Source organism: Chinchilla lanigera, unplaced genomic scaffold (genome assembly GCF_000276665.1).
Source record: "Chinchilla lanigera isolate Chin_1 unplaced genomic scaffold, ChiLan1.0 scaffold00001, whole genome shotgun sequence".
In the NCBI taxonomy this organism is placed as follows: domain Eukaryota; kingdom Metazoa; phylum Chordata; class Mammalia; order Rodentia; family Chinchillidae; genus Chinchilla; species Chinchilla lanigera.
The window spans coordinates 62,842,362-62,866,021 of NW_004955402.1; the positions used below are offsets into that span (position 1 = coordinate 62,842,362).

At 43.6% G+C, this 23,660-nt stretch overlaps 1 protein-coding gene across 2 annotated transcripts in view; it reads left to right on the forward strand.

The window, feature by feature from the left end:
* Positions 1-23,660, forward strand: part of Ctdp1 (CTD (carboxy-terminal domain, RNA polymerase II, polypeptide A) phosphatase, subunit 1) — a gene marked incomplete in the record, with an annotated part of 96,429 nt that overhangs the window by 24,540 nt on the left and 48,229 nt on the right. For both annotated transcript variants that reach the window (XM_013511639.1, XM_005373116.2), the window contains 6 exon segments: positions 1,710-1,860; positions 7,812-7,902; positions 10,148-10,314; positions 11,127-12,161; positions 13,982-14,123; positions 15,320-15,529. In XM_013511639.1, coding sequence (XP_013367093.1) covers positions 1,710-1,860; positions 7,812-7,902; positions 10,148-10,314; positions 11,127-12,161; positions 13,982-14,123; positions 15,320-15,529 — 1,796 coding nt within the window.

A 23,660-nucleotide genomic window follows, 5' to 3' on the forward strand; every position in this document is an offset into this window, starting at 1 on the left:
GCCAGGGTCCCATACCATTAATAGTAGTATAGGCTTGGTAAAAATAAGTTAATGGCTTAGTAAATAAACCAGGTGATCTTTAATTTTCAGTGTTCTTTTCTGGAGGTTGAACTTGAATTTATGGCTAAAATTTCTCCACAGTGAAACTTAATATTTTGAATTGCTTTTGTATCATGAAATTTACCCAGAAATAAGCTATATTTTGTGCCATATAAGTAGTTACTATTTTCAGGTATTTCATTCATAGCAACTAAGTGTTCTGAAGGGCACACACATTCTTCACATGTATATACCAGCATATGATAGGTATTTTTTATGTTGCAACTTTGAAGTTTGGCATTTTAAGTTACTCTTAGAAGTGGTTTGAAGTAGTTCTTACAGGAGGGGGCGGTCCAGAAGATCATGTTGTTCTGTCTGCATGGAATGGTTTAGACGTGAGCAGGCCCCCACTAATACCAGTAGTTTCCAAGGTGCCCTCCACTTTACCTCTGTGCACATGGCTTGTGCTGGCCCACTGAGAGCAGAATTGCAAGGTTCACTGTGCCCAGTAAGAGCGCAGTGAAGCTGGGACATCTGCTGGCCACATGGGGAAAGACCATTGAATTCTTCGACCTGAAGATCTGGGCTTCTATTTTTAAATTTTACATTATTATTGTTGGACTTTCTGCTGTTGAGAGTGAGAGCTGTTACTTAAGTTTCACAGTCCTTAATCTTTAACCAAATTTGCTTCACCACTAGCAGTGTGATTAGTTAGATCTAGTAAAAATGTACTTGGACCTACTAGTTTTACCTTGTTAAGTTGTTAAAAGTAAATATTTTGTTGAGAAGATGATAAGCAAGATTAAGCGAATTAAAGTTTAACTCCCTAAAGAAAGTAGATGTATTTGCACATTAATCATGTAAGCCTGTTGGTATTATTAATTTCATCTGCCTGCAAGAGATAATCTAGAATATTATTTTAGTTTGTGTTGTAATTGTAAGCTTATAAAGCTGTCTTAAAGTCACCTGAGAGTATGACTTACCCTCAGTAGCAGCTCAAGAATCACCATTAACGCATTATGAAGGAATCTGTTTCAAGCTATCTGTTGTGCTTTTTGACAGGTAGTTAATAGCATGATTATTACAGTTTTAAGGGGTAGTTGTAGGCAGTTATAGTCAGTAGTTGTCATGAATAACTATTAAAGTTAGGAAGGGTAGCTATAAGTAGTTATTATAGGTGCTTATCATTACCATGGGTAGTTAACATTGCTATTTATTGTAGGTAGTTGTTACCATGAGTAGTTAGCATAGGTATTTACTGTAGGTAGTTGTCCTAGCTCTCAAAGTAGTTGTAAATATAGTGAGTAGTTATGTGGGCAGTTATTACATTTATCAAGTGTAGTTACTCTACGTAGTTACAGCAGGTTATAGTCATGCCTAGTCATTGTAGCTGTGGTGTAGTCATCATCGGTAGCTGTTGTAGGTGATTGTCATCATTACATGGGCAGTTAGCATTGTCAGTCATCTGGGGCATTGGTGTGTCTTTCTCATGGAGCATGCTTGGAAAGCTTCTTGCTCGGGAGTGTCAGGTCATAGGCTAGCTTCTTATGTGGGTTCTCTGTCCCCTTGTGCATCTCTGGACTTGTGCTGTGGACTCACAGTCTCAGGTACTGCCTTAGCAGTGCTCCCCAGGGCCTTCTCTTCTCACTGTCACTGCCTATTCTTTGCAGGGCATCTTTCACTTCCAGCTGGGCCGGGGCGAGCCGATGCTGCATACTCGCCTGCGTCCGCACTGCAAGGACTTCTTGGAGAAGATTGCCAAACTGTATGAGCTGCATGTCTTCACTTTTGGCAGCCGGCTGTATGCACACACCATTGCAGGTCAGTTAGCCACCTGATAATCCCGCAGCGTTTAGACTGTGAGTGTCTAGGTTTTGTTTTCTTAAAGATGAAGGAATCATACAGAAGGTCAGCCCTAGGGTTGACAATTGGCAGGGAGTCAGTAGGTGAGAAATTTAGCCATTTCAGCCCTGTGGGCTAATCATTGTGCTCAGGGCAAGTGCATCTGTGTGGGCCAGTTAAGAAGTTTGTGAGGACCATAGGTACATGGAACGATAGAAACTCTATACGAATGTACTTTTTTTATAAAACAATGGGCATACTTTTAAAATGTATTTTATTAACAGTTCAAAATGGCTTTAAACCCCTGTGCTTGGATGTTTTCACTTACTACTTTAACTGCCAAAGTGAGCAGCCTCATGACCTGGCTGGTGAAGGTTGCTTCTGATGTCTTGGTTGGACTTGAGCTGCTATGCTGCCCTGTCTTCTTTCTATGTGAGAAAGATTTGTAGTAGCCTGTGGTGCCCAGCAGGTGGCAGGACAATCTAGAGCCTGAGTGGAGGGGACAGAGCATGTATAACTTTCCCTCTGATCTACTGTAGCTGTGCACATTGCATTGTAGTGTGGTAGTAGTCCTTGAATGGCAATTGCAGTATTTAAAAATTCAAAAGTGTGTACAGATTGTCATCTTTTGTTGATGGAGAAGTGAATTTCAAATCTCTTTCGTGTTTAGTACCTTTATAGAAAAAAAATTTTGAGAGACTTTTTAAAAAAATGCACCTTTAGATTCATAGTAAAATTGAACAGAAAATATGAAGATTTTACATATACCCCCATCCCTACACATGCACTGCCTCCTTCACTATAAACATCCCCATGTCGTACGTTTTCTATAATTGGTAAGACTACACAGATACAGTGTTAATCAGAACATGTAAGCAGCAAGTTTAAATTAATTCATATTGTTGTAACTGAAATTCAGTGTGGCTTTTGTCTTTAATATTGTGACTGTTCTATAGCTGTCTGAAATATGACCTGAAGATTATGTAATAGGACATTATCAGACAGGTAAACATATAACCCCTGTTGTGGTCTAAATGCATGTTGAAAACCTAAGCAGAAAGATCAGATTGCTGGATGATGAGCTCAGGAGGTTATTTGATCATAAGGATTCTGTCTTTGTGAATAAAATGAGTGTACTTTTGAAGGAGACCACAGGGAGCCAGTGCATCCTCCATCCTGTGAGGTCATGGAGAAAAGGCACCACTGAGGAGGCGCCCCCCAGTACCTGGACCATGGGCTGTGAGATGCAAATTCCTGTGTTACAAACTCCCAGTTTTGTTATATTACTGTAACAGCCTAAACATGCTAAGATGCCCCACATGAAAATCCTTGCAGATGTGCATCTCAGGCCTACGTGCCTAGGCTTCCGTTGTGAACCATGCCTCTCTCTAGAAAGTAAATAACAGACAAAGGTCCAGGTTCAGTTAGATGATTAGGGCAGACATCAGCAGAGTGTGTTGAAGAAAGCATCCCAGTTACATGAGTTCTCTGGTGCTTTTGTTTTTAAATTTAAAATGTCATGGAAAGATTAAAAATTAGAAAATTACTCCTCTCTGTCAGCGTATCCACATGTATTCTTGTTCTCTTTGTTTTTCTGCATAATCTTACATAGTTTATGTGTGTGTGTGTATTTGTATCTATAAAGTGATGCATAGATGCATGTTGGGAACTGTTCTTTTCACATAAGATTACATCACTAAGGATTTGTTATGCTGTCACAAACCTGTAGTAGCTCATGTTACTGTATAACTTTCTTGAATAATTATTTTCATTCTGCTCTTTCATCATATGAAGAACATGCATTGAATGGCAAACATGAGTTTTGGGAGGCTGTTCCATTGGATGAATTCCTAGAACCAGAATTGTTGTGTTGCCTGATACAGAGCTTTATTCCTGGCAAGACTTAATTTGGTTTCATGTGAGGGTGGCCCCTCATGGGCCCACTCCAGGTGGTGTTAACCCAGTAACATGAGTGTCCAATTCTTGGTGAGACTTGAGTGTGTTGGTGGTTTTTCTTCTTCTCTCATATGCTTTGTACCTTGTTCTAGTAGCAATGCAAAAGTTTCTATTATGAAATTCTTTGAGATTTCCTTATTCATTTTTTAGATTACAGTTACTTAAGACAGTTATTATGCATGTCCTACAGTAAACCCAGTTCTGGTGGGCATCATCTTATTTTACTGATCTAAGCATGTAGATTACAGGATGAATACAGGGGAGGCTCAGGCTTGTTGATAATACCTGGTTACAGGAGATTTGGCCTCAGCACAGCCACATTATTGAGTTTCAGCTGGGGCACACCCTTGTCTCAGTCTCTCTGACATACAGGGCATGTGACAGTGCATCTGTTAACCCATGTTAACAAGGCCTCAGTATGGTGAAGGCAAAGCAGGTGGAAAGAACACCTTGCATCTCCATCAACCTGGAAGCTGGAGGGAAGGAGGCCTGGCATCATTTACAAGTTGAGCAGAGCATCTGCACTGCTCCTGTGCAGGTCACAGGCTGTGCTGCAGGAGCCTGCTGAGAGCTCTGAGCTACAGAGAGTGCAGGAAACGAGTCTTGCAGTGAGGCTGCCAGGTTTGTTGAGCACTTGCCACCTCTTCAGATGCCCTTGCTCCATCTCATGCTGTGCTTTCTGCATTAAAATCCCAGTATTCTAACCCATCCAAAGAATATTGGTCAAAATGAGACAATGATATCACAAGAAGCCTGCAGACCCATATCCCTATGAATATAGATACAAAAATCTCTCCCAGAATACTGGCACACCATATCCAGCAGCACTGAAAAGGATTGTGTTTTATGGCTGCCCACCAGAGCTTGTTGATGCCATCATACACATCCAGAGGGTTTGAGCCTTGGGAAACCTGGTTTGCAAGGCTGGTCCAGAGTGACTCTGAGCTGGGCACAGACAAGGTGAGCCTTTGTTGCTTGGCAGAATTGGGTCTTAAGAAGTTGATGATCATAGTATTTTATAGCTGGGAGGAATCCTGAACATTATCTAGGTCAGATTGCTTATTTGCAAGTTAGAAGATTTTTCACAAAGGTAGCTACTAATCTTTGTCTTTTAGCATATCTTAATTTTCCAAGTTACTGTTTGCATAGAATGTATACTTTGAGTATAATTAGCATAGACATGTTTAGTTTGGGGTGTTTTTCGTTTCTCTTATTTTGGAGACTATTCTCTTACCAAATTTTAGGTCAGGCCATTGGATGGCTATAGTTTTTACAGAGTAATACCCATTTCTTCTGTAAGAGCAAGTGTTGGCTGGCTGATGTGTCACACATCTGTGCTCCCAGCTGTGGGGAGGAGGCTGGCAGGAAGATCACAAGTTCAAAGGCAACCTGAGCAACGTAGCAAAATAAAACCAAGGCTGAGGTTATAATAGCACAAAAGTGCTTGGGTAGCATTCATGAGGCAGACAGACAAGAGAGCAAAAATGTTTTCTGTTAATGAAATTCTAAGGAATCTGTGGTATAAAAGAGCTGAAACCTGTCAGTGCTGAATTTGAAATATCTGGAGATGGTCACACAGAGCTACCTTCTTAAAAGAGCACAGTACCAGTGGTATAGACAGGCACAGGGAGGAGTCACCTGAAAGCCAGAGTGGAAAGCAGGGGTTGATACAGTGCAGTAGGATCTGTGTTGTAAAGGTGGATGTCCACGTTCCAGTTGGGGCATGCTAATAGACAGTGGGATGAGATTGTAAGCATTTCTTTTTGAGACTTTATGATTACAATGGATTTCCTTCTGAGTGTTTTATTTGGTTGGCAAAATTAAATTGTTCTACTCACATTGAACTTGATACCTCCAGTATATTTTACCATCTAAATAAATTGTCTGAAAACGTTTTCATTTAGCATGCCTGTTCCCACAAACTGATTCTTTTACTGTATATTCTAGGGTTCTTGTAATTTAAGTAGAGGTAATTTATTTTTTAAAAATCATTCCATATGATGGACCCTTGCAATTAAATTTAAAATTCTGTAATTTTATTAGGATAATTCTGTAGGCTTTAAGTTCAGATGAATTTAATTTATAGATCAGGAAGCCCAGAACAAAGGTAATCCCAAGAAGTCTCTGCCTGAGTTGTTCTAACAGTCATTTCTGAAATGAAATGGAAGATGTGTTTTTGCACATACCCTTGTCTTACTACCTTTACCAAATTCGAGTAGATACACTTGTCATTGTTGAGAACTTCAAGCTCTTTTGAGAATTAATACTTAAAAATTAAACTCACAATTAATAAGTGTCATGCGAAATGTAGGTGTCCAGTATAGTACAAGCAGATATTTTAGTATGACTAGCCAGTTAATATGTGATATAAGGAAAGTGATTATTCTCAGTTGATTCTATCAGGCAGTTTTTCTTGATTTTACCCAAACTTGCCAGCATTAGAATATGGTATGTCATAGTAGGAAGTAGGTGGACTGACTTTCCTGTGTATCTTAACTTCAATATGTGTGATTTAATACCATAGTCTTCCCTTAGCTACAGCTTTTCCTTTTGTAGAGAAGAGGGGATTATTATACTGACTCATGTATTTTCATTTACTCTTGGGCAACTGAGGTCTGAAAGTATTAAATGGAAAATTTCAGAAGTCAACAGTTTGCCAGACATGGTGGCACACACCTGTAATCCCAGCACCCGTGAGACTGAGGCAAGAGGATCGCCATGAGTTCAAAGTCATCCTGGACTACATAGTGAGACCTCCAAAGAAGCGGAGTTGATGTGTTCTAAATTGTGTGCCACTCTAACTGGCATCACAGAATCTTACACTCCCCTTCCGGGATGTGGATGATCCATCCCTTTGTCCCGCATATCCATGTTACATATACTTCCCACCCCCTGTCTTGGGTCACTGAGATCAACCCAAAGGTAGCAGCTCACATACACCAAAGAGAAGCTAAAAGTGTTTCCTTTCAGTGTCATCACCACAAGAAGGAGGAGGAGGGACAGTAGTGTAGTACAAAGTTTGGTTTGGTTTGATTTGATTTTGTGGTACTAGAGATTAAACCTAGGGCCTTTACACTGAGCTGCATTGTCAGCCCTTTCTTTGATTTTGAGACAGTGTCTTGCCCAGTTGCCCAGGTTGGGCTCGGACTTGTGTTCCTCCTGCCTCAGCCTGTTAGCGCTGGGATTTCAGATGTATGCCACCATGCCTGACTATAATATATTTTGAGAGAGACTGTATTCACCTGTTTTGTTACAGTCGGTTGTTATAGTTTGATTTTTTTGTTACCGTTGTTAATCTTAACAGTGCATAGTTTATAAGTTAAACATTAGAATAGGTAAGTGTGTATGGGGAAAAACATGGTGTACGTATAGATGAATACTCTCAAAAGGTTTAGGCATCCACACAGGGTCCTGAAACATGTATCCCCTGCAGAGAAGGGGGGACAGCTATATAATTCTGCTAGTATAATTTGAGAGAAAGAAGCCTTCATAATATTTTATCTGTTAGCTGTTACTAAGTATCTTAAATTACATCTAACAGCAGTGTACCACCTGCCTTGTGCTCGGGAAGGTAGTATTGGGCATGATGGAAAATAATTCAGTAAAGCACACAGACAATATAAAGTGAAGAATCACAGCTATCATTTATTGAGCTAGAATGATGATTTTCTTGCTCTGTTGAGAAGTACCTTGTATAATTTTATTGTAGCTGTTTAGCTTAGGCAACTAAATAGCTTATTACAAATTGTTTCAAATTAAGGTCATCATAGATATTACTATGATTCCGCTTGACAAGTTCTAGGTTACGGTAGAAGTAAAGGAGCCCAAGTGAGTGGGTCTTTGCTGGAAAGGGCATGAGGTGTGCACAAGAGTTGTGTACCAGGCTTGCTGCTCTGCAGAAACACTGCCAGTGGCACTCTGTAGCACTCTGCGCATCTCAGAGGTACAACCTTTGTTCTGTTTTCTTTTTACAGGCTTTTTAGATCCTGAAAAGAAGCTTTTTTCTCATCGAATATTGTCAAGGGATGAATGTATTGACCCATTTTCTAAAACAGGAAACCTTAGGTATGTTCACAACCAAGTTCATCACTAAGACAATTCACTGTTTACTTCCCATTCCAAAAATTGCATTTTGAGAATTAGAGTGATAATTGTCTATATAATGTTTTCTAAGAATTTAACCTGGCTCTCCAGTTTTCAGTGTTACTCTCAGCATACTTAGAAAAGTTTGTCTCCCTACTACATACAAAGCCCTAGGTTCAATCCCCAGCACCACCAAAATTTAATTAATAAATAAAATAGAAAGATTTTTTTCTCACCCAGACACTCTCCTGTGTGGGTCACGCTGCAGGTGCTTAAGCCCCAGGCCGCTGGGTCTTCTAGCTGTACTCTGTGCCCTGCCAGCCCCTCACCCTGGCCCAGCGCTCACAGAGCTGCTCTGCATAGGCTCTTGTTCCTTTTGCCAGTGCTGGTGTAGTGCTTATCCTGCCTAGGCTCTATGTAGATAACACAGCTTCCATCTTAGCACTTGCCTTTGCATGTTTTACCTTCCATAACTTTGACTTCACCAGTGAGGCCTGGGCAGTGAGGCCTTAGATTTCAGAGGCCTGTAGTTGAAACTCAAAGCTGCAGAAGCAGGAAGCGTAAGTGAATTTCCCATGGTAGTCCAATTGTAAAGTCATTGCCCTCTTTCCTCCTAATATCTGTGGAATACCTGGGGCTCATGGGGATCTTGGGGACTGTACCTTTAGAGCTGAAATCCAGGCTGGAATGGCTTAAGGAGGGGCTTGACATGTTTGAAGTAGCACTGCAACCATGTTGACTGAGTCAGAGCTTCAGTCTTGCCGCATATAAACTCAGCTGTTTCTGAGCTTTGAATTTAAACATAAAGACACCAGCACTGGCATAACTTTTGAGCAGCTCACATGCAGTTCGTCCTGCTAATAATTTATACAAATCCTATATTAAATGACCATATAGTGCATATTTCTGGCTGTTTCCATTTCTTACTTTCTATCAACTGTCCATCCCTTCCCATCACCTCTTCTGAGTTTTTATGACAAGGCTGGCTCCTCCCCTCTCCTCCTTGAAAGGCTGTTTTATATCCTCAAAAATTTCTTGCTCACTGTGTACAAGGAATCTTCCAGTTTCCACTAAGAAAGGGCTGTGACCATGTTTCTCACATTGTATCAAGTGCAGCATGTTTTCATGCTAATTCGTATCTTGGGAGACAGCAGCTTTGTATCAGTAGTTCAGCTGATACAGGCACCCTCCTCTAAAGTTTTGTTGATTGGGGATCCACAGAGTTTTGAGACCTGTGCAAGGTAATATTAACTAAGAATCTGAGGTATTTATTTCTAAAATAGACCTCTTCTTTGCTAGTTAGCAGCTGAGTGAACAGATTGATGACAAAAGAAAAGAAAGAGTTGGTGATTTGTTAGAGGGGAAAACTACCTGAAGATAAGAATGTTAGACTCAAAAGAGAACAGTCAAAAAAAAAAAAAAAAAAAACCAAAAAACCAGTCTCAACGAAGCACAGACGATGGGTGCTGTGTCTTGCGTAGAGTTGTACTTCAACTTACGAAGTGCCACATATGCTGCAGTTGAATCTGTTTTCTGGCCATTAGGCTATCTAGCTGTGTTTGTAAATAAAGTATTATTGAGACTTGACTGGCCAGGCATGGTGGTATATACCTGTAATTCCAGTGCTTGGGAGGCTGAGGCGGGAGGATCACTGCGAATTCAAGGCCAATTGCCTTGAACATTGTTGAAACCCTGTCTCAAAAAGATATATGGATGGATGGATGGATGGATGGATGGATGGGTAGAAGGCAGAAAGGAAGGAAGGAAGGAAGGAAGAAAAGAAGGAAGGAGAGAAGGAGAGAGGGAGAGAGGGAGAGAGGGAAAGAGGGAAAGAAGGAAAGAAGGAGAGAAACAAACAAACTTGGCCAGGCCCTTTTGCTTTTGTTGACAAGACTTTACAGATTGAGTTACAATCCTATGGCTGATAAAGCCTAAAATATTTATTATCTGACTCTTTAAGAAACAGTTTGCTGACCTTTTTTTAAAGAAGAAACAGAAACAATGGAGAAAAATGCAATAATTTTAATGTTTCTCTCTGAAAATGAGAATTTAAATAGGAGCTAAATAAAAGCACTTCATTATAGTTTACATCTTTGTCACGAATCTGCTCTCTGCTCACTACTTGTGGATGAGACCAGGTCCTAAACTGCTTTTTGCCTAGACAAAATTAAAGATTATTATAATTTCTGATTAATATTTTGTGTAAATTGCACATTTTTACTTTTAGAAATCTCTTTCCTTGTGGAGACTCAATGGTTTGCATTATTGATGACCGAGAAGATGTCTGGAAGTTTGCCCCCAACCTTATAACTGTGAAGAAATATGTGTACTTCCCAGGCACAGGTGATGTGAATGCACCCCTTGGGTCCCGGGAATCTCAGATGAGAAAGAAAGGTGGGTGACCTTCTTTAATTAATTAATACGTGTTTTAATTTAATGTTTAGCTTTACTTCTTATATCTATTTTGGCTGCCGTAAATTCAAGATTTACTTTGTTTTTTATTTGTACTTAAACCTTCTAGAAGTTAGGGTATTTAATACTGAAAAGCTAAATGCACATGAATTCTACATTTCATTTCACTTTTCCTTAAACACACCTCCTTCCTTAGTGTGAACAAGGTGTGAGATATGCTCCTTTTGTAAGAACTGTCCTCAGAACACAGGGACTTAGGCTGTCCCTGCCTGGAACCAAAAGGGATCCATGCATCTGTCAGGCAAACGTGAGCCTGGGTCTGACCTAAGAAATTGAAAGGTTTTGGTTTTAAGTGTTTCCGATAATCTTTAGTTTAAAAACAAAATATTTTGACACAGTTGCTGTAGTCACTAAGATGGAACTTAGACATCAAGGCAAGGAAGAAATAAAGCCAAAGGCCTTCTTACAGAAGGTACACAATGGGAACATCACTGGACAGACTTGTCAAGTCCATCTGCATGTGTTGTTTTGTTTTTTTTTTTTTGGTTTTTCTCCGGTACCAGGAACCGAACTCACGACCTTGTACTTGCCAGGCAGGCGCTTTGCCGCTGAGCTAAATCCCCAGCCCCATCTGCATGTGTTGTAAGAGCAAAGGTTGCTTACTGTGTGGACATTAAGTGTCCCATGACCAAATTTAGAGGCTGGATAATGCAAACTTTACAGCAGTGTGGTATAGTTTTGAAAGTTGTTTAACATTAGGTAACAGTAACTTTTTCTTTTGTGTACATATTTAGTAAACCATTCTTCTAAAAGTACGGATGTCTTGGAACAAGTTCCATCTGTGAAAGACCCTGAGGAAGGCAGACGCATTCCTGGGGTGGAGCAGAACAATGGCCTGGGGAAGCCTACCCGGGAGCTAAATGGCAATGAGGCTGGGCCAGAGGCTGCTGGTAAGGCAGATGAGAGGGACTCCTGGCCCCCTGATCGGGCGCCCTCCTCCATCAGCCCTAGCAACTGTGAGCTGGCAGATGCTCCCGAGCACCAGGTGTCCTGTGAACAGGGTGGTGAGACCTCACCGGAGGCACAGCCTTCTCAGGGAACCCCTGGCACAGATTTGGATTTTGACTTGTCCAGTGACAGTGAGAGCAGTGAGTCAGAAGGTCAGAAGTCCTCTACCTCTGATGGGGAAAATGAGGAGAAGAAAGGCCGGAAAAAGGCTCCAGCCACCCAAGATGGAGCAAGAATATCACAACAGGGGGGTGCTGCTGACACGGGTGGGGGAAAACTTGAAGGAGCGGGGCCCACCGGAGAGTCTGGGGCTGGAGTCCCTGTGTACAACAAAGGGCCAGATCTGGACATTCAGGAGGAGAGTGAGCGGGATGGCCTCTGTGGCCTGGGCAACGGCTGTGTGGACAAGAAAGAGGCTGAGACAGAGTCACAGAACAGCGAGCAGTCAGGCATCACCGCAGGTGAGTCCTTGGACCAGAGCGTAGAGGAGGAGGAGGAGGACACAGATGATGATGACCACCTGATACACCTCGAGGAGATCCTTGTACGTGTCCACACTGATTATTACACAAAATATGATAGATACCTCAACAAGGAGCTTGAGGAAGCCCCAGATATCCGGAAGATAGTTCCTGAACTCAAGAGTAAGGTGCTGGCGGATGTGACTGTGATATTCAGTGGACTGCACCCAACGAACTTCCCAGTAGAGAAGACTCGGGAGCACTACCATGCCACAGCCCTGGGTGCCAAGGTCCTGACCCAACTGGTGCTGAGCCCCGATGCCCCTGACAGGGCCACCCACCTGATTGCAGCCCGGTCTGGTAAGCAACGCCCTCCTGTGCCTTTGTAGATAGGAACACAAGTCTCTGAGTTCAGTGGTGATCCCTGTCCTTGAGACTAGAACGGTAACCTTTTAAGAATAGATTGATGACTATCTCCTGGTGAAATTCTTGGCCTGTATGTGTTACATCTGCCTCATGTGTGCTCATTGAGTGCACATACATGCTCACTTACACTTGCTGTCTTGGGTTAGAGCTGTCGCCAGAAGTGTCAGGTGGACTGGGAGACTCGACGTTAGTGTTACCCTGGAGAAATTAAGATCAAAGAGTGGTTAGGGCCTCAGTTTGGCAGGTGAAAGATGAGCTAACCTTCTGAGTTAGAAAACCAAATGCAGTGTTTCAACTAGAGTGAAAAATACAGTCTGCTGCCTCCTTTCAAAACAGTCCTCTTCAGTGTGTGCTTCCTCTGTTACTTGTCAGGTAAAACAGAGCTTTTCAGTAGTGGGCAAATCTTGAAGGAATGATTATTCCTGGCTGCTTAAAAAAATTCATTACTTTTAAAAATGCTCCTCATAAGCAATTTTGATTTTTCCTAGATAAAGAGTCCCCGACCACTTGCAGTTCTGTTTATTCTGTTATTCATCTCATGATTACAGTCAGTAAATTAGGGTTTCTAAATACTTACCTTGTCCTCTAGTGTCAGCATAGCTGTGTCAAGGTAGCTAACCTCCTGGCCAGGCTCAGTGAGGGCCAGTGTGGTCTTTGATGACTCTGTGGTTTTATTCTGTGTCACATGCTCAGTAAAGCATTGAATAGAGGGCAGTGGAAGGTACCCCTCTCATGGTGCCATCCAAGGTCAGAGGCAGGCTCTTTGAACCCAGCCAAATCCTCTGTCTCAGAAGAAATCCCAATCTTCAGGCCCCCTCAGAGACCCTGGGGCACTTTCTCACCTGAACATGGAGACAGTGCAGGTCAAGACAGTGCAGACACCTTGAGCGCTTTCATAGATACCTCTGCAGTCCAGAGACTCCCTAGTGCTGACCCTCTCCTGGTCCTGGAGCTTGTGGACACCTGTTTGATGACAAGGACAAGAGCTGCTGTGATTTCTTTTTGCTTTTGTGTTTATAACCTCCCATGAGGTAGCTGGGACATGTTATCTCTCTGTGGTAGGGTTTTGTCTCTGAGGAAAATGATTCCTAGAGACTTAGCTGACCAGAGTCATGACTGGCCACCTCATGTTACAGGGATCACTGTGAAAGGTACAGGCTATATATTCCAAGACCCGGGACAGGGCAGGGTCAGCTGGAGCCTAAACAGGGAGCCACCAGGAAGGAGGTAGATGGAAAAGAGTTCTCCAGGGTCCAGAGAGCTAGAGAAAGCACCAGCTCAGGACCATGAGGTGTACAGAGGGCAGAAGGCAAGACTGGTGAGAAGTGAGGACAAGGGCAGAAAACCAACAGGTCCTGTGGTACAGTAAGGCTAGAGAGACTAGGACAGATTTAAGTCACCTGGGGAAGAATTGACAGGACCTGTGGATGGATCCAGGGACAGAGTGGCTTGGGATCGAGGTGAGAGATAGCCCTGGTGGATGTGGTTTGAGTGCTCTCTACAGGGAAAATTCAAAATAATGGTAGGCGATTAGGTACAGAAATCATACTGGTGGAGTTTGGGCCCTGAAGCTGGCAATTAAAGTAGATATACTCTGGGAGCCTGGCCTCCCGGCTTTCTGCTGGGGTGGAGTGGAGACGTGGCCTTGCACACAGCTCCCTGCAGACCCATCCCGAGGGCCTCCCAGTCGCTGGGTCTGTGTTCTAGGCGCTCCTCTCCCGGTGCAAGAACAGTCTGATATGTGGTCTCTGCAGGCACAGAGAAGGTACGCCAGGCACAGGAGTGCAGGCACCTGCATGTGGTCAGCCCTGACTGGCTGTGGAGCTGCCTAGAGCGCTGGGACAAGGTGGAGGAACAACTCTTCCCCCTCACAGACGACGACACCCGGGCACACAGGTAGGTGTCTTTGCCCTTGGATCCATGCTGTGTGGTCCTTGTCCATGGTGTGCTGCTCCCTACCTGGATGGCTCTGGTGATGATGGGTCCTCTGGGACCCTGACCACAGGCCAGCTTTCATGTACATGGCTGTATTTCGTCTGCTTGACGGCCATGCTTTACAAGTGGGAAACTGAGGCTAAGGCTTGGGATGTCTGTACAGGGTCCATAGCACCCAGCCCTCAAGGCTGCACAGTTGTGCAGGCAGGGCGCGGCCTGTGTACCCTTGCGGTTCCTGTAGTGTAGTGGTTATTACATTTGCCTCACATCCTGTGTGCCCTGCCATTCCCCTCTTCCCCCAGCAGGCTGACCCTGTGACTCCCTGTGAACTCAGAGAAGATGGAGGACTGTTTTTTTTTCTTTTATTTCAACAAAATGCAATATGGCTTTCAGTGCTGAACCTTAATCTGCATGTTTTTTCAGGATGGGGAGGATTACATGAATTAAAGGTTATTACAGATCTTAGGACAAAGAGAGAGGTTATTCCAGATTTTAGAACAAAGAGAAAGAATGGTAGGATGGAAGCTTCCGGGCAGATGTGCGAAAGTAGGTACTCAAAGGAGGAGGTATAGAAGAAAAAATGAAAATTCCTATCTTTTATGTATTACTGGGAAGAGACATGTATGTTGAGAAAGTAGATAGTGTAAAAATTTCATGTCTGTTAAGAACATCTCTGGTCTTTGTCAGCAGTCTGGCCATTGTGTCAGGGTCAGGCTCAGGTAGATGTCAGAACAACTGAGGATAAAAGAAAAAAAAATCATCCAGCAAAGGCAAGTGCCTCAACCCAGTGGGAGGCTGGTTCCCAGGAAGGTCCAGGTCTGCACAACAGGTGTGGTAGATGCTAATGATTGAGAAATCACCACTTCTTTACAGTATGCACCATTGTGTTGGTCTGTACATTGTCAGGTCCTAGTATTTGGAAGTGCACATTTTCCATCCAAGCAGCTCAGTCAGGAACTGAGGGAGCTTTTGGCAAAGCGATGACAGTCGGTGTTTGTCCCTGAGCACACCCTCCCATCTTTGCGTTGGTGTCCTTGCATTCCTGTATCCGTATCCCCTACGTCCCTGTCCCTCATATCCATATCAGTGTCCCTGTCCCCACACCCTGTATTGGTACCAGTGCTACTCTCATGGCCCTTGCTTTTTCCATCCAACAGGGAGAACAGCCCAGCAGCTTTTCCTGACAGGCAGAATGTGATTCCAGCAGTCTTATTCCACCCAACGCCCATCCATCCCAAGGCCCAGCCTGGCCCCGAGGTCCGAATCTACGATTCTAACACCGGGAAGCTCATCAGAATGGGTGTGCAGGGCCCTGTGCCGGGGCCCTCCGGTTCCCTGCCTATCCACAGGGAGCCCACCTCCTTCAGGTACATTGTGGCACCTGAGAGCTTCCTTTGCTGGCAAGAACTGGCATCCGAAGTTGTTTTAAGTTGCCTCATCCTGTGTAGGGGAGCATATTAAGTACTTGCCGTGGGAAATGTAACATTAAAGGCTCTGGTTAATCCTGAATACAAGTTGAGCAGCCTGGATGAGACAAGATTCCCAGTTTGTGGAAACACCAACCCCACACACACGCCTTACTCTGATTCTCTTTTGTTTACTCTTCTATTTTGTGTTGGATTATAAAACTAAAAGCAGAAGAACCATTGATTTAGCCTGCAGCATATCGTGCACAAGCCCTCAGCCCCTCCAGGTGCCACCAGGGTGGCCCAGAGAGAGACTGTCCTTGGGTGCCCAGCAGAGGAGAGCCCCATAGGGCTATGCTGACCCTCTCTGCCATCCAGGTCTAGGCATGATGTCCTGAGTCATCTTGCTCTGTTCCTACTTGTTCAGAGAAACTTGGGAGTTACACAAGTGACACTTTGCGGGGGTGGGCATAGGATGAAAGACATAACAGGATCAGAAGGCATTTGGTGGAGGATCAGTGCTGCCCACGAGAAAGGGGTCCTTCCTATACAGCTGTGCCTGTGCCCTCCCTCCTCCCTCTGCATGAGGTTGAGTTAGTCCTGCACCCGAAACCAAGCCCTGCTCACCACCCATGCATAGCCAAAGCACACCATACAGATTTTGTACAGTGGGTATTTATGCTCTAAAAAATTCCCATGGTTGGCCCATAGTCACCTGACCATTCCTTTTTTCCTTTGTGAGAGCACCCCTGCCTACTGGGAGTTGCCCACACCCAGCAGCCTAGAGGTTAAAATGGCATTAGCTCTGTCCTGGGCTGCAAGTGGGCCCTGGCATATTTCCCAGTGTTTTTTAGGGCTGGGCAGAAACTCAGACCCATGTCCATACCCTCTGGCCTCTGTGACACTGCACAGGTGCTATGAATCAGGGTTAGCATAAACAGAAAGGTTCAGGACTCGGAGGGTGGCTCTCGCCCTCTTTCTAGACATCAACATAGCCTTGGCCAGCCCCAGAATGCAGCTGTTATTATGTGATTTCAAACCACAAGCATCATCATTACTTCTGTTTTCATTCAATAATGTAATGTTTAGTTATTTATGTATTTGGATTATGACTGTGTGCTGTTGCTCATATTCCTGTGGAATCACTTTCCTGAGGTGGGATTGCTGAGGTAAAAGTCATATGTATTTTTAGCTTTAATAGGTGGTGTTGGTATTTTGCCAAAAATGGTTTGCAGTTCACCCTGCCCCCAGTAGGATAGAACTTCTGTGTCCTGCAGAAATGTGTGGGCTGGGTCATGTCATAGTGTGCTTCTTCAGAGCTGTGCAACTTGCCAAGGTAATGAATAACAAGAGGTTCACAGGCCAGCCTCTGTGGATGAGGGTTAGCTACTTGGATTGCACTTTAGTGAGTTGCCTTTATATATGTTTAACTTACCCTTTTTTCTGTTAAGTTTTTAAAATTTTTTGTGCTTTGCCCCTTCTACAAAAGTTTACTGTAAGTTAAAATATTCTAAAAATACTAATATTTGTAGGAGGGATGTTTCAACAGTGCTATTCAACTGTATTCTTAATTCTATTTTGAGTAATATGGAAAGTTAAGTATTTTTCTTTGTAGTTAACATCTTTGGTGCAAATGTTTTTAAGTGCTATCCATCAAATTGTGTATAGATTCACAGTAAAATTTTTCTTGAAATATTTTTCAAAATGGATTCCCCCCCAGAAGGTACTGTAAATTAAATAAACCTAGGGATAAGTTTTACATATTTTTAAAAATATAACTGTATCTCATAACACAAGTACAGAGTACACCTTTGGACAGTCTTCTACCAGAGCCACAGCTAAGCCACATGCTGCTCAAGGTCTAGTCCTATTGGTCCTATTGAACCATTTCTTAAAACTTGAATGTATGGCTGGGGCTGTAGCTCAATGGTAGAGCACTTGCCTGCCATTTACAAGGCCCTGGATTTGATCCCTAGCATTGCAAAAAGAAGAAAAGAATTAAATGTATATGGTTTTCCATTTGTTCAAAGGAGACCATGCTTCATCACCATGTAGTGTTATGTATTATATACATTTATTTTTATCAAAATGTCTTAATATGATGAGCTTGTCCTCATTTCTGAGGTATCTTGGGTTTAAGAAAAAACAGGATGGATGCAACTGGACTGGGTAGGGCATGGGGGGCATGTGCTGGCCATGTGAGTTCTGCTTCTGGCAAGTTTGAGGCAGAAGAGCTGTCTTGATGTTGCACTTAACACTAGAGAGTTTGAAAATTCTCTTCTCAAACCAAGCAGTAGTGGGGACTCTTCACCACCTGGGGTACTGATGTCTTACCTGCTTTCTGCTTCTCTGCCGTGCGTTAGCAGATACCTGACACATACACTGCACAGGAGAGAACTCACTGGGGTCTGCACAGGTGGTGCTGTGAACCGATGGGCATGTTCATGTGTGTTTTCATGAGATACAGGGTTGGGCCTTGGAGGACTGGGTGGGGTTAGTAGATTTTAAACAAACTTTGGCCACATCTGATAGCAGATACCACATGTGGAAACTGGTAAAACCACATGGTACAAGATCAGAACTATACCCAGCAACTAAGAAGTAGGCAGGCTTCAGGGCCTGTACTTGAACTTCACATGTGACACAGAAGCCCCTGGGTTAGGAGACTGAGCAGTTGTGCTCTGGTGAACCAGCTAGTGGCTGGGCCAGGAGGCAGCAGGTAAGGCCTTTCCAGGTGTATGACGTGAGTAGATGCTCACAAGAGAGGAGACCCTGATACCAGTAAGCGTAAGGAAAAGTATTCTGCCTGTGGGCATCAGGGAGGCGTGATCGATACAGCCCACGTGTTTCACAAAGTGAATTAACACACAGTTAAAAGTGATCATTCCAAAGCCAGCCCTTCATGCAAGGGATGAAGTGTCCTGTGTTTTGCCTAAGGGTCCATAAACAGGCTCAGCATTCGGGGGAAGTTCTGTCAGTGTTTACTGAGGTGCCTGCCTCTTGACCTGTGGTCTCACTTTAGGAATCTGTGCCCTAGAAATGAGTGTGCTAGCATAAGGTTCTCTGCCTGTGGATGATCTGGGGTTCTGGGGAGAGAGCAGTTTTTACTGTCCTGCTGAAGATAACTGTCAGAGCTGTGGCCACAGGAAGCAGCTGTGTGGAGGCACCAAAAAGTGATCCCCATAGCCCACATCTGTCCTGGTCCTGTCCCTAGGGGCATCCCCCCACTGTGGCTGAGTGGCAGTAGAGGTTGTATGTTCCTGGGCTCAGGAGTCCTGCAGGGAGTTAAGGCTGTCAGAGTAGCTGGAATTGAGGAAAACCAAAACCCAAGAGAGGAAGAGACAAGAAGGAATCTGGTGACCTACAGGCTCACTTGTGGTTCTTTGGCTAGGCACATGTTGCAAGAGCCTCAGCCAAAAATAGCAGCAGTAGGGGTGAGTGCCTTCAGAATACTCACAGTGGACAGCTCAGTAAGGGAGAATGGTGCACAACATTAGTAAGAAGATGAAAAATTCAAAACAACACAGGAAAAATCTCAGGAGAGGTTCATGGACCCAGTCCTCAAAGGTCATGAGCACAGGATCTTCCATACCCATGGACTTGGTATATGCCCCTCTGACATGCTCAGAACCTACTGTTGGGTTTTATGGGAGCCCCATTTCATAGGTGTGGTTGAATCATTGGTCGTTAGTATACTAGCTCAATCCCTAGCCACCCTCTGCCTGGAGGTCAGAGCCTATGCCAGGCAGGAGATTCCAGTCCTCTCTCTAGGCCTTGGTCTGTCTGGTGATGAGCCCCATTCTGTTTGTTTTTGTTTTTGTTTTTCCGGTACCAGGAATCGAAGTCACAGCCTTGTGCTTGCCAGCCCCGATCAGCCCCATTCTGAAGCTGTCTATTAGTACACGGCTTAGAAATGCCAGGGTGTTGTAATCACAGACTGGGACCAAAGATCTGCTGATGATACCTCAGAATTTAACCTTTAGGCATCAGCATCTTAATGGTCAAGAGTCGTGTTTTCTCTTGTAGGCCGTGTTCTGCAGTATATCATAACCTGACCAGTTGAATCATGATGAGTGAAAAGATCTGAAGGTTGGAGGAATCCTTCTGAAATTCACTTTCTAAATTGCAGTTGTATAGCAGTATCTACAGAATTTAAAGCGATCATAAAAATCATCATGTGCTGATGTGTACATGAGGAATACCTGTTGAGAATGTGCTGTTCACTGTGTTGGAAACAAAATCACAACTTTTTACTTACTTTTCCTTAAACATAAAAACAACAGAAAAAAGCACGTTGTCTTAAACTGTATGGAGTAGTTAAAGATGAGGTACAAAATTGTTTTTTTAATTATTCAGCCTTGTTTAATGTATGTGCCAGTAGACCAGGAATTTCTAAGATAAGTGAAAAGCAGTAATTAAGTGCTGTCTGAAAACAATTTGCTTATGGTAAGCTGAGCCTGAAAAAAGTTGAGCACTTCCTCTCTCCTTCAAGAGCTAATAATATGACAGCAGATAACCACATGTTTGTTCTTACATATGGACACTGTAGCTCGGTTTCACTTGATTGTGGAGCAACATTATGCTGGGCCAGTCCTGAGGGAGCTACCACAGCTGCAACTCAGCCAGGCCAGCTGACTCTTGATGTTTTTTGTGGATCTGCAAGTGTGATTTGTACCGAGGTGCTAATTTTAATACTGCCCGCCCATATTGATCATACAACTTTTGTACTGGAAAATAACATTGCACATCCAAGCTAGCAGAGTGTCACAGTCTAGTACATATGTCAGAGAGGTTTCTGCATAATCTTCGTCAGATGAAGTTAATCAAGGTTTACACTCTATGAATATATAGGAAGCTATGTGTCATCCTGGAATTAATATGTTGGTACTATTTGTTGATAGTTCTTTTTTGAAAATTAACAAAAATGACTAATTTGTATAAACAGGAAGGAATCTCTGGCTTACTCTCTTCCCTGCCCATTGTGCCCATCACAGCACTGGATATCTGAGTAGCCAGGAGCACCCCGGGATAAGAGAAACACTTTCCAGGGAGATGTCTGTGCTGCAGCTGTGAGCCATAGCACACACTGGCACACACTGTAACTAGGTTTGAAGGGGATTTAGCCTTTTCTTTGTTGCGTGAGCAGATCCAGTGTTTGACATCTTCAAGGCATTGTGTAAAATGTTCCCTTTTAATTGAAATTGGAGCTTTCCCTTGTTTGTATGATTTTTGTGTCATGCCTGCCAAGCCTCCCACAGCTGAACAAATGCATATGCTACTTTATCTCCCCTTGTGTGGATACCAGCACCTATGTGCTCAACTTTCTCATTTGTGCAGTCAGACCCACACCAAATGTACAGTGTCCATGTAGGCCTCTGTAGCCGCCCCACATCCTTGGCAGTGAAAGATCTCAGACCCCATGCCAGCCACCCTGGCATTATGACTGTAGCCTGTTGCGACTGTACCTGCAAGGTCCCTGCCCACTGCTGGGGTGCACCTGTGTGCCTAGTACAATTCTGCCTCCTCATCCGAGAAGGGCAGTACTCCTGTTCTGTACATGAAATCCTATATAGACCCATTGTGATGGGATACACGGCCTTCTGGGGCTATGAGTTCTGTCCTCTGCTTGTTCTCACCCAAGGCTGGGAAGTCGTAAGTTTTTGCTGATTCTAGCTTTGATATTTTTGGTTCTGGGCTAGGGTTCTGGCTCTCTCGGGGACTTGGCAGTAGGTAGGTATGTTGTGAGGTTTCCTGAGCCAGTCAGTGTCATGAAGTAATGTTTAGGGCCATTTCCAGGCCCTCCTCCATCACATCCATGAGTGTCCATTAAAAGTGTGAGATGAGAGTAGGCCTTGTCCTTTTCAGCCCATGCTGACTCAGGTCATCTGTGCTGCACAAAGAGAGCACTCCTGGTTGTATGGAGGAAGAGGGGACCCTGTTGATCAGGCACAGTGGGAGGTCATTCAGCCTGACCTCAGTGACTTGAGGTCCCATTGGAGAAAACTGCAGCAGCGTCCCATGGGGAAAGTCAAGGGCCCCCAAGAGGATACCAGGCTGAGAGCATTGCAAACCCAAATGTGCTTTCCTGCAAGGATGCACTAAAGTTCGGAAGAATACATTATTATGTGCAGTTAATTACTTTTTATTTTTTAATTAAACTTGGCATCTTGAGATATTTGGAGTTTACGTGCAGTTAGGAAAGTAATGCAGAGATGTTTTGTGACATTTACTTAGTTTCCCCCAGTGGTGGCATCTTATAGAACCTGAGGTCATCTCACCAGCAGGATGTGATGGGGCTCAGCCCCAGTGTGTAACACCTACTCCTCTGGGGCCTTCCTGCTGGCTGTCCTTCGCAGCCACATTGCTGTTTTCCCAGCAGTCCCCATTCCTCACCTGACCACCAGTGTATTCTCCAGCTCTGTAGCACAGCCATTTTCAGCATAGTGTGAAAAATGGAATCATGGGCTGTATTGCCTTTGGAACTAACTTGTTCACTCACATGCAGAGAACATCCAGGTTGAACTCTTGTCAGTAGCACTTCCTTGTTGTCAAGTAGCACCTCACAATGTAGATGGCACGGCTGTTTAACCATTCACCCTTTTGAGGACACCTGATGTAAATGCTTATAGAAGTTGTCATTTCCCTAGTATAACTAGCCAGGGGCATAGTATGGTAGGAGTGTGTTTCTTGTTTTAAGAAACTGCCAGACTGTTTTCCATAATGCCTGTGCTGTTGCCTGTTCCCAGCAGTGGTGAACGAATGATCATACTGCCATAGTCCCCATTCATTTTAGTAATTTTGGCACTTGTGTTATGATGTAATTGTGGTTTAAATTTGCACCTCCTTCAAATAGTGATGTTAAACATCTTGTGTTTCTACCTGCTTATCTACTTGGGTGAAATGGCTCTTTTTCTCGTCAGCTCACTTGGCTCTTCCTGTTGCTTGCAGTTCTTTTTATATTTTAGTTACTAGTCCTGGGTTGGAAATACTTTCTGCCAGTCTGTAGATTGTCTTGACAGACTCTTTGCCCGAGAAACATTGTGTTGTGAGGTTCTGTTTTACAGTATTAGCTTTTCCTTTTATGAATTGTGTTTTGATTATTGTGTCTTAACTGTCAGCCTAACTCTAGGTTCCAAAGATTTCCTGTTTACTCTAGAAGTTTCACAGATTTGCTTGTTTTTTGTTTTTTTTGCTTTTGTTTTTGTTTTTTGGTCTTTATGAGACAGGGTTTCACTATGTAGTGCAGGCTGGCCTCAAACTCACTTTGTAGCCCAGGCTGGCTTGAACTCACAGCGATCCTCCTGCCTCAGCCTCCCAAGTGCTGGGATTACAGGCATAAGCCTTCACGCCCGGCTCAGATTTACATTTTAGACAGAAGTAGTTGATCCATTTTTCAGTCAGTCTTTGTTGAAGCTGTGCAGTTTTTTGCTCCAGCCCCATTTGTTGAAAATGACGTCTTTCCTTCTTGGCGTGCTTCTGCACCTCCCACCAGATCAGATAAGTGCATTTGTGTGGGTCTGGCTCTGGGTTCTGCCATTCCACTGGTCTGTAGACAGAGCTGTTACTTTCTTAGTCCAAGTGTAGAGTGTTGTCTCTCAGTTTTAAGATGGTGTGAACGATAGGTTTTTATAGATGCTCTTCGTCAACTTGGGGAAGGACCTTTCTTCTCAGTGATTTCTTATCACCGTTTGATTCAGATTTTTTAATGATTATGTGTATTCATTGGTGTGATAATATGGTTTTTCTTCTTAGGTCTGTTGCAGTATATTACCTTGATATAAATCTTCTTTTTAAAATATCAACAGAACGTTGCAGCCTTGAAATGAAGCCTGCTGGGTTGTGGGACATGGTAATCTTAATGTGTTTTGTGTCTTGACAACAGCCGTCAGTGTGGATCTCCTACTCTGCGTTGTCCTCATCCAGCTTTTATGCGGGTGTGACTGACATCTCCTGAGATGGGTTGGGCCATTCCCGCCTCTTCCCTGGACGAGACTGCAGAGAACTGGTGCCACACTTAAAGTGTTTGGTAAAATTCTTTAGTGAAACCATCTGGTGCTGGAAATTTCATTCTGAAAGTTTAAAAATTACATCT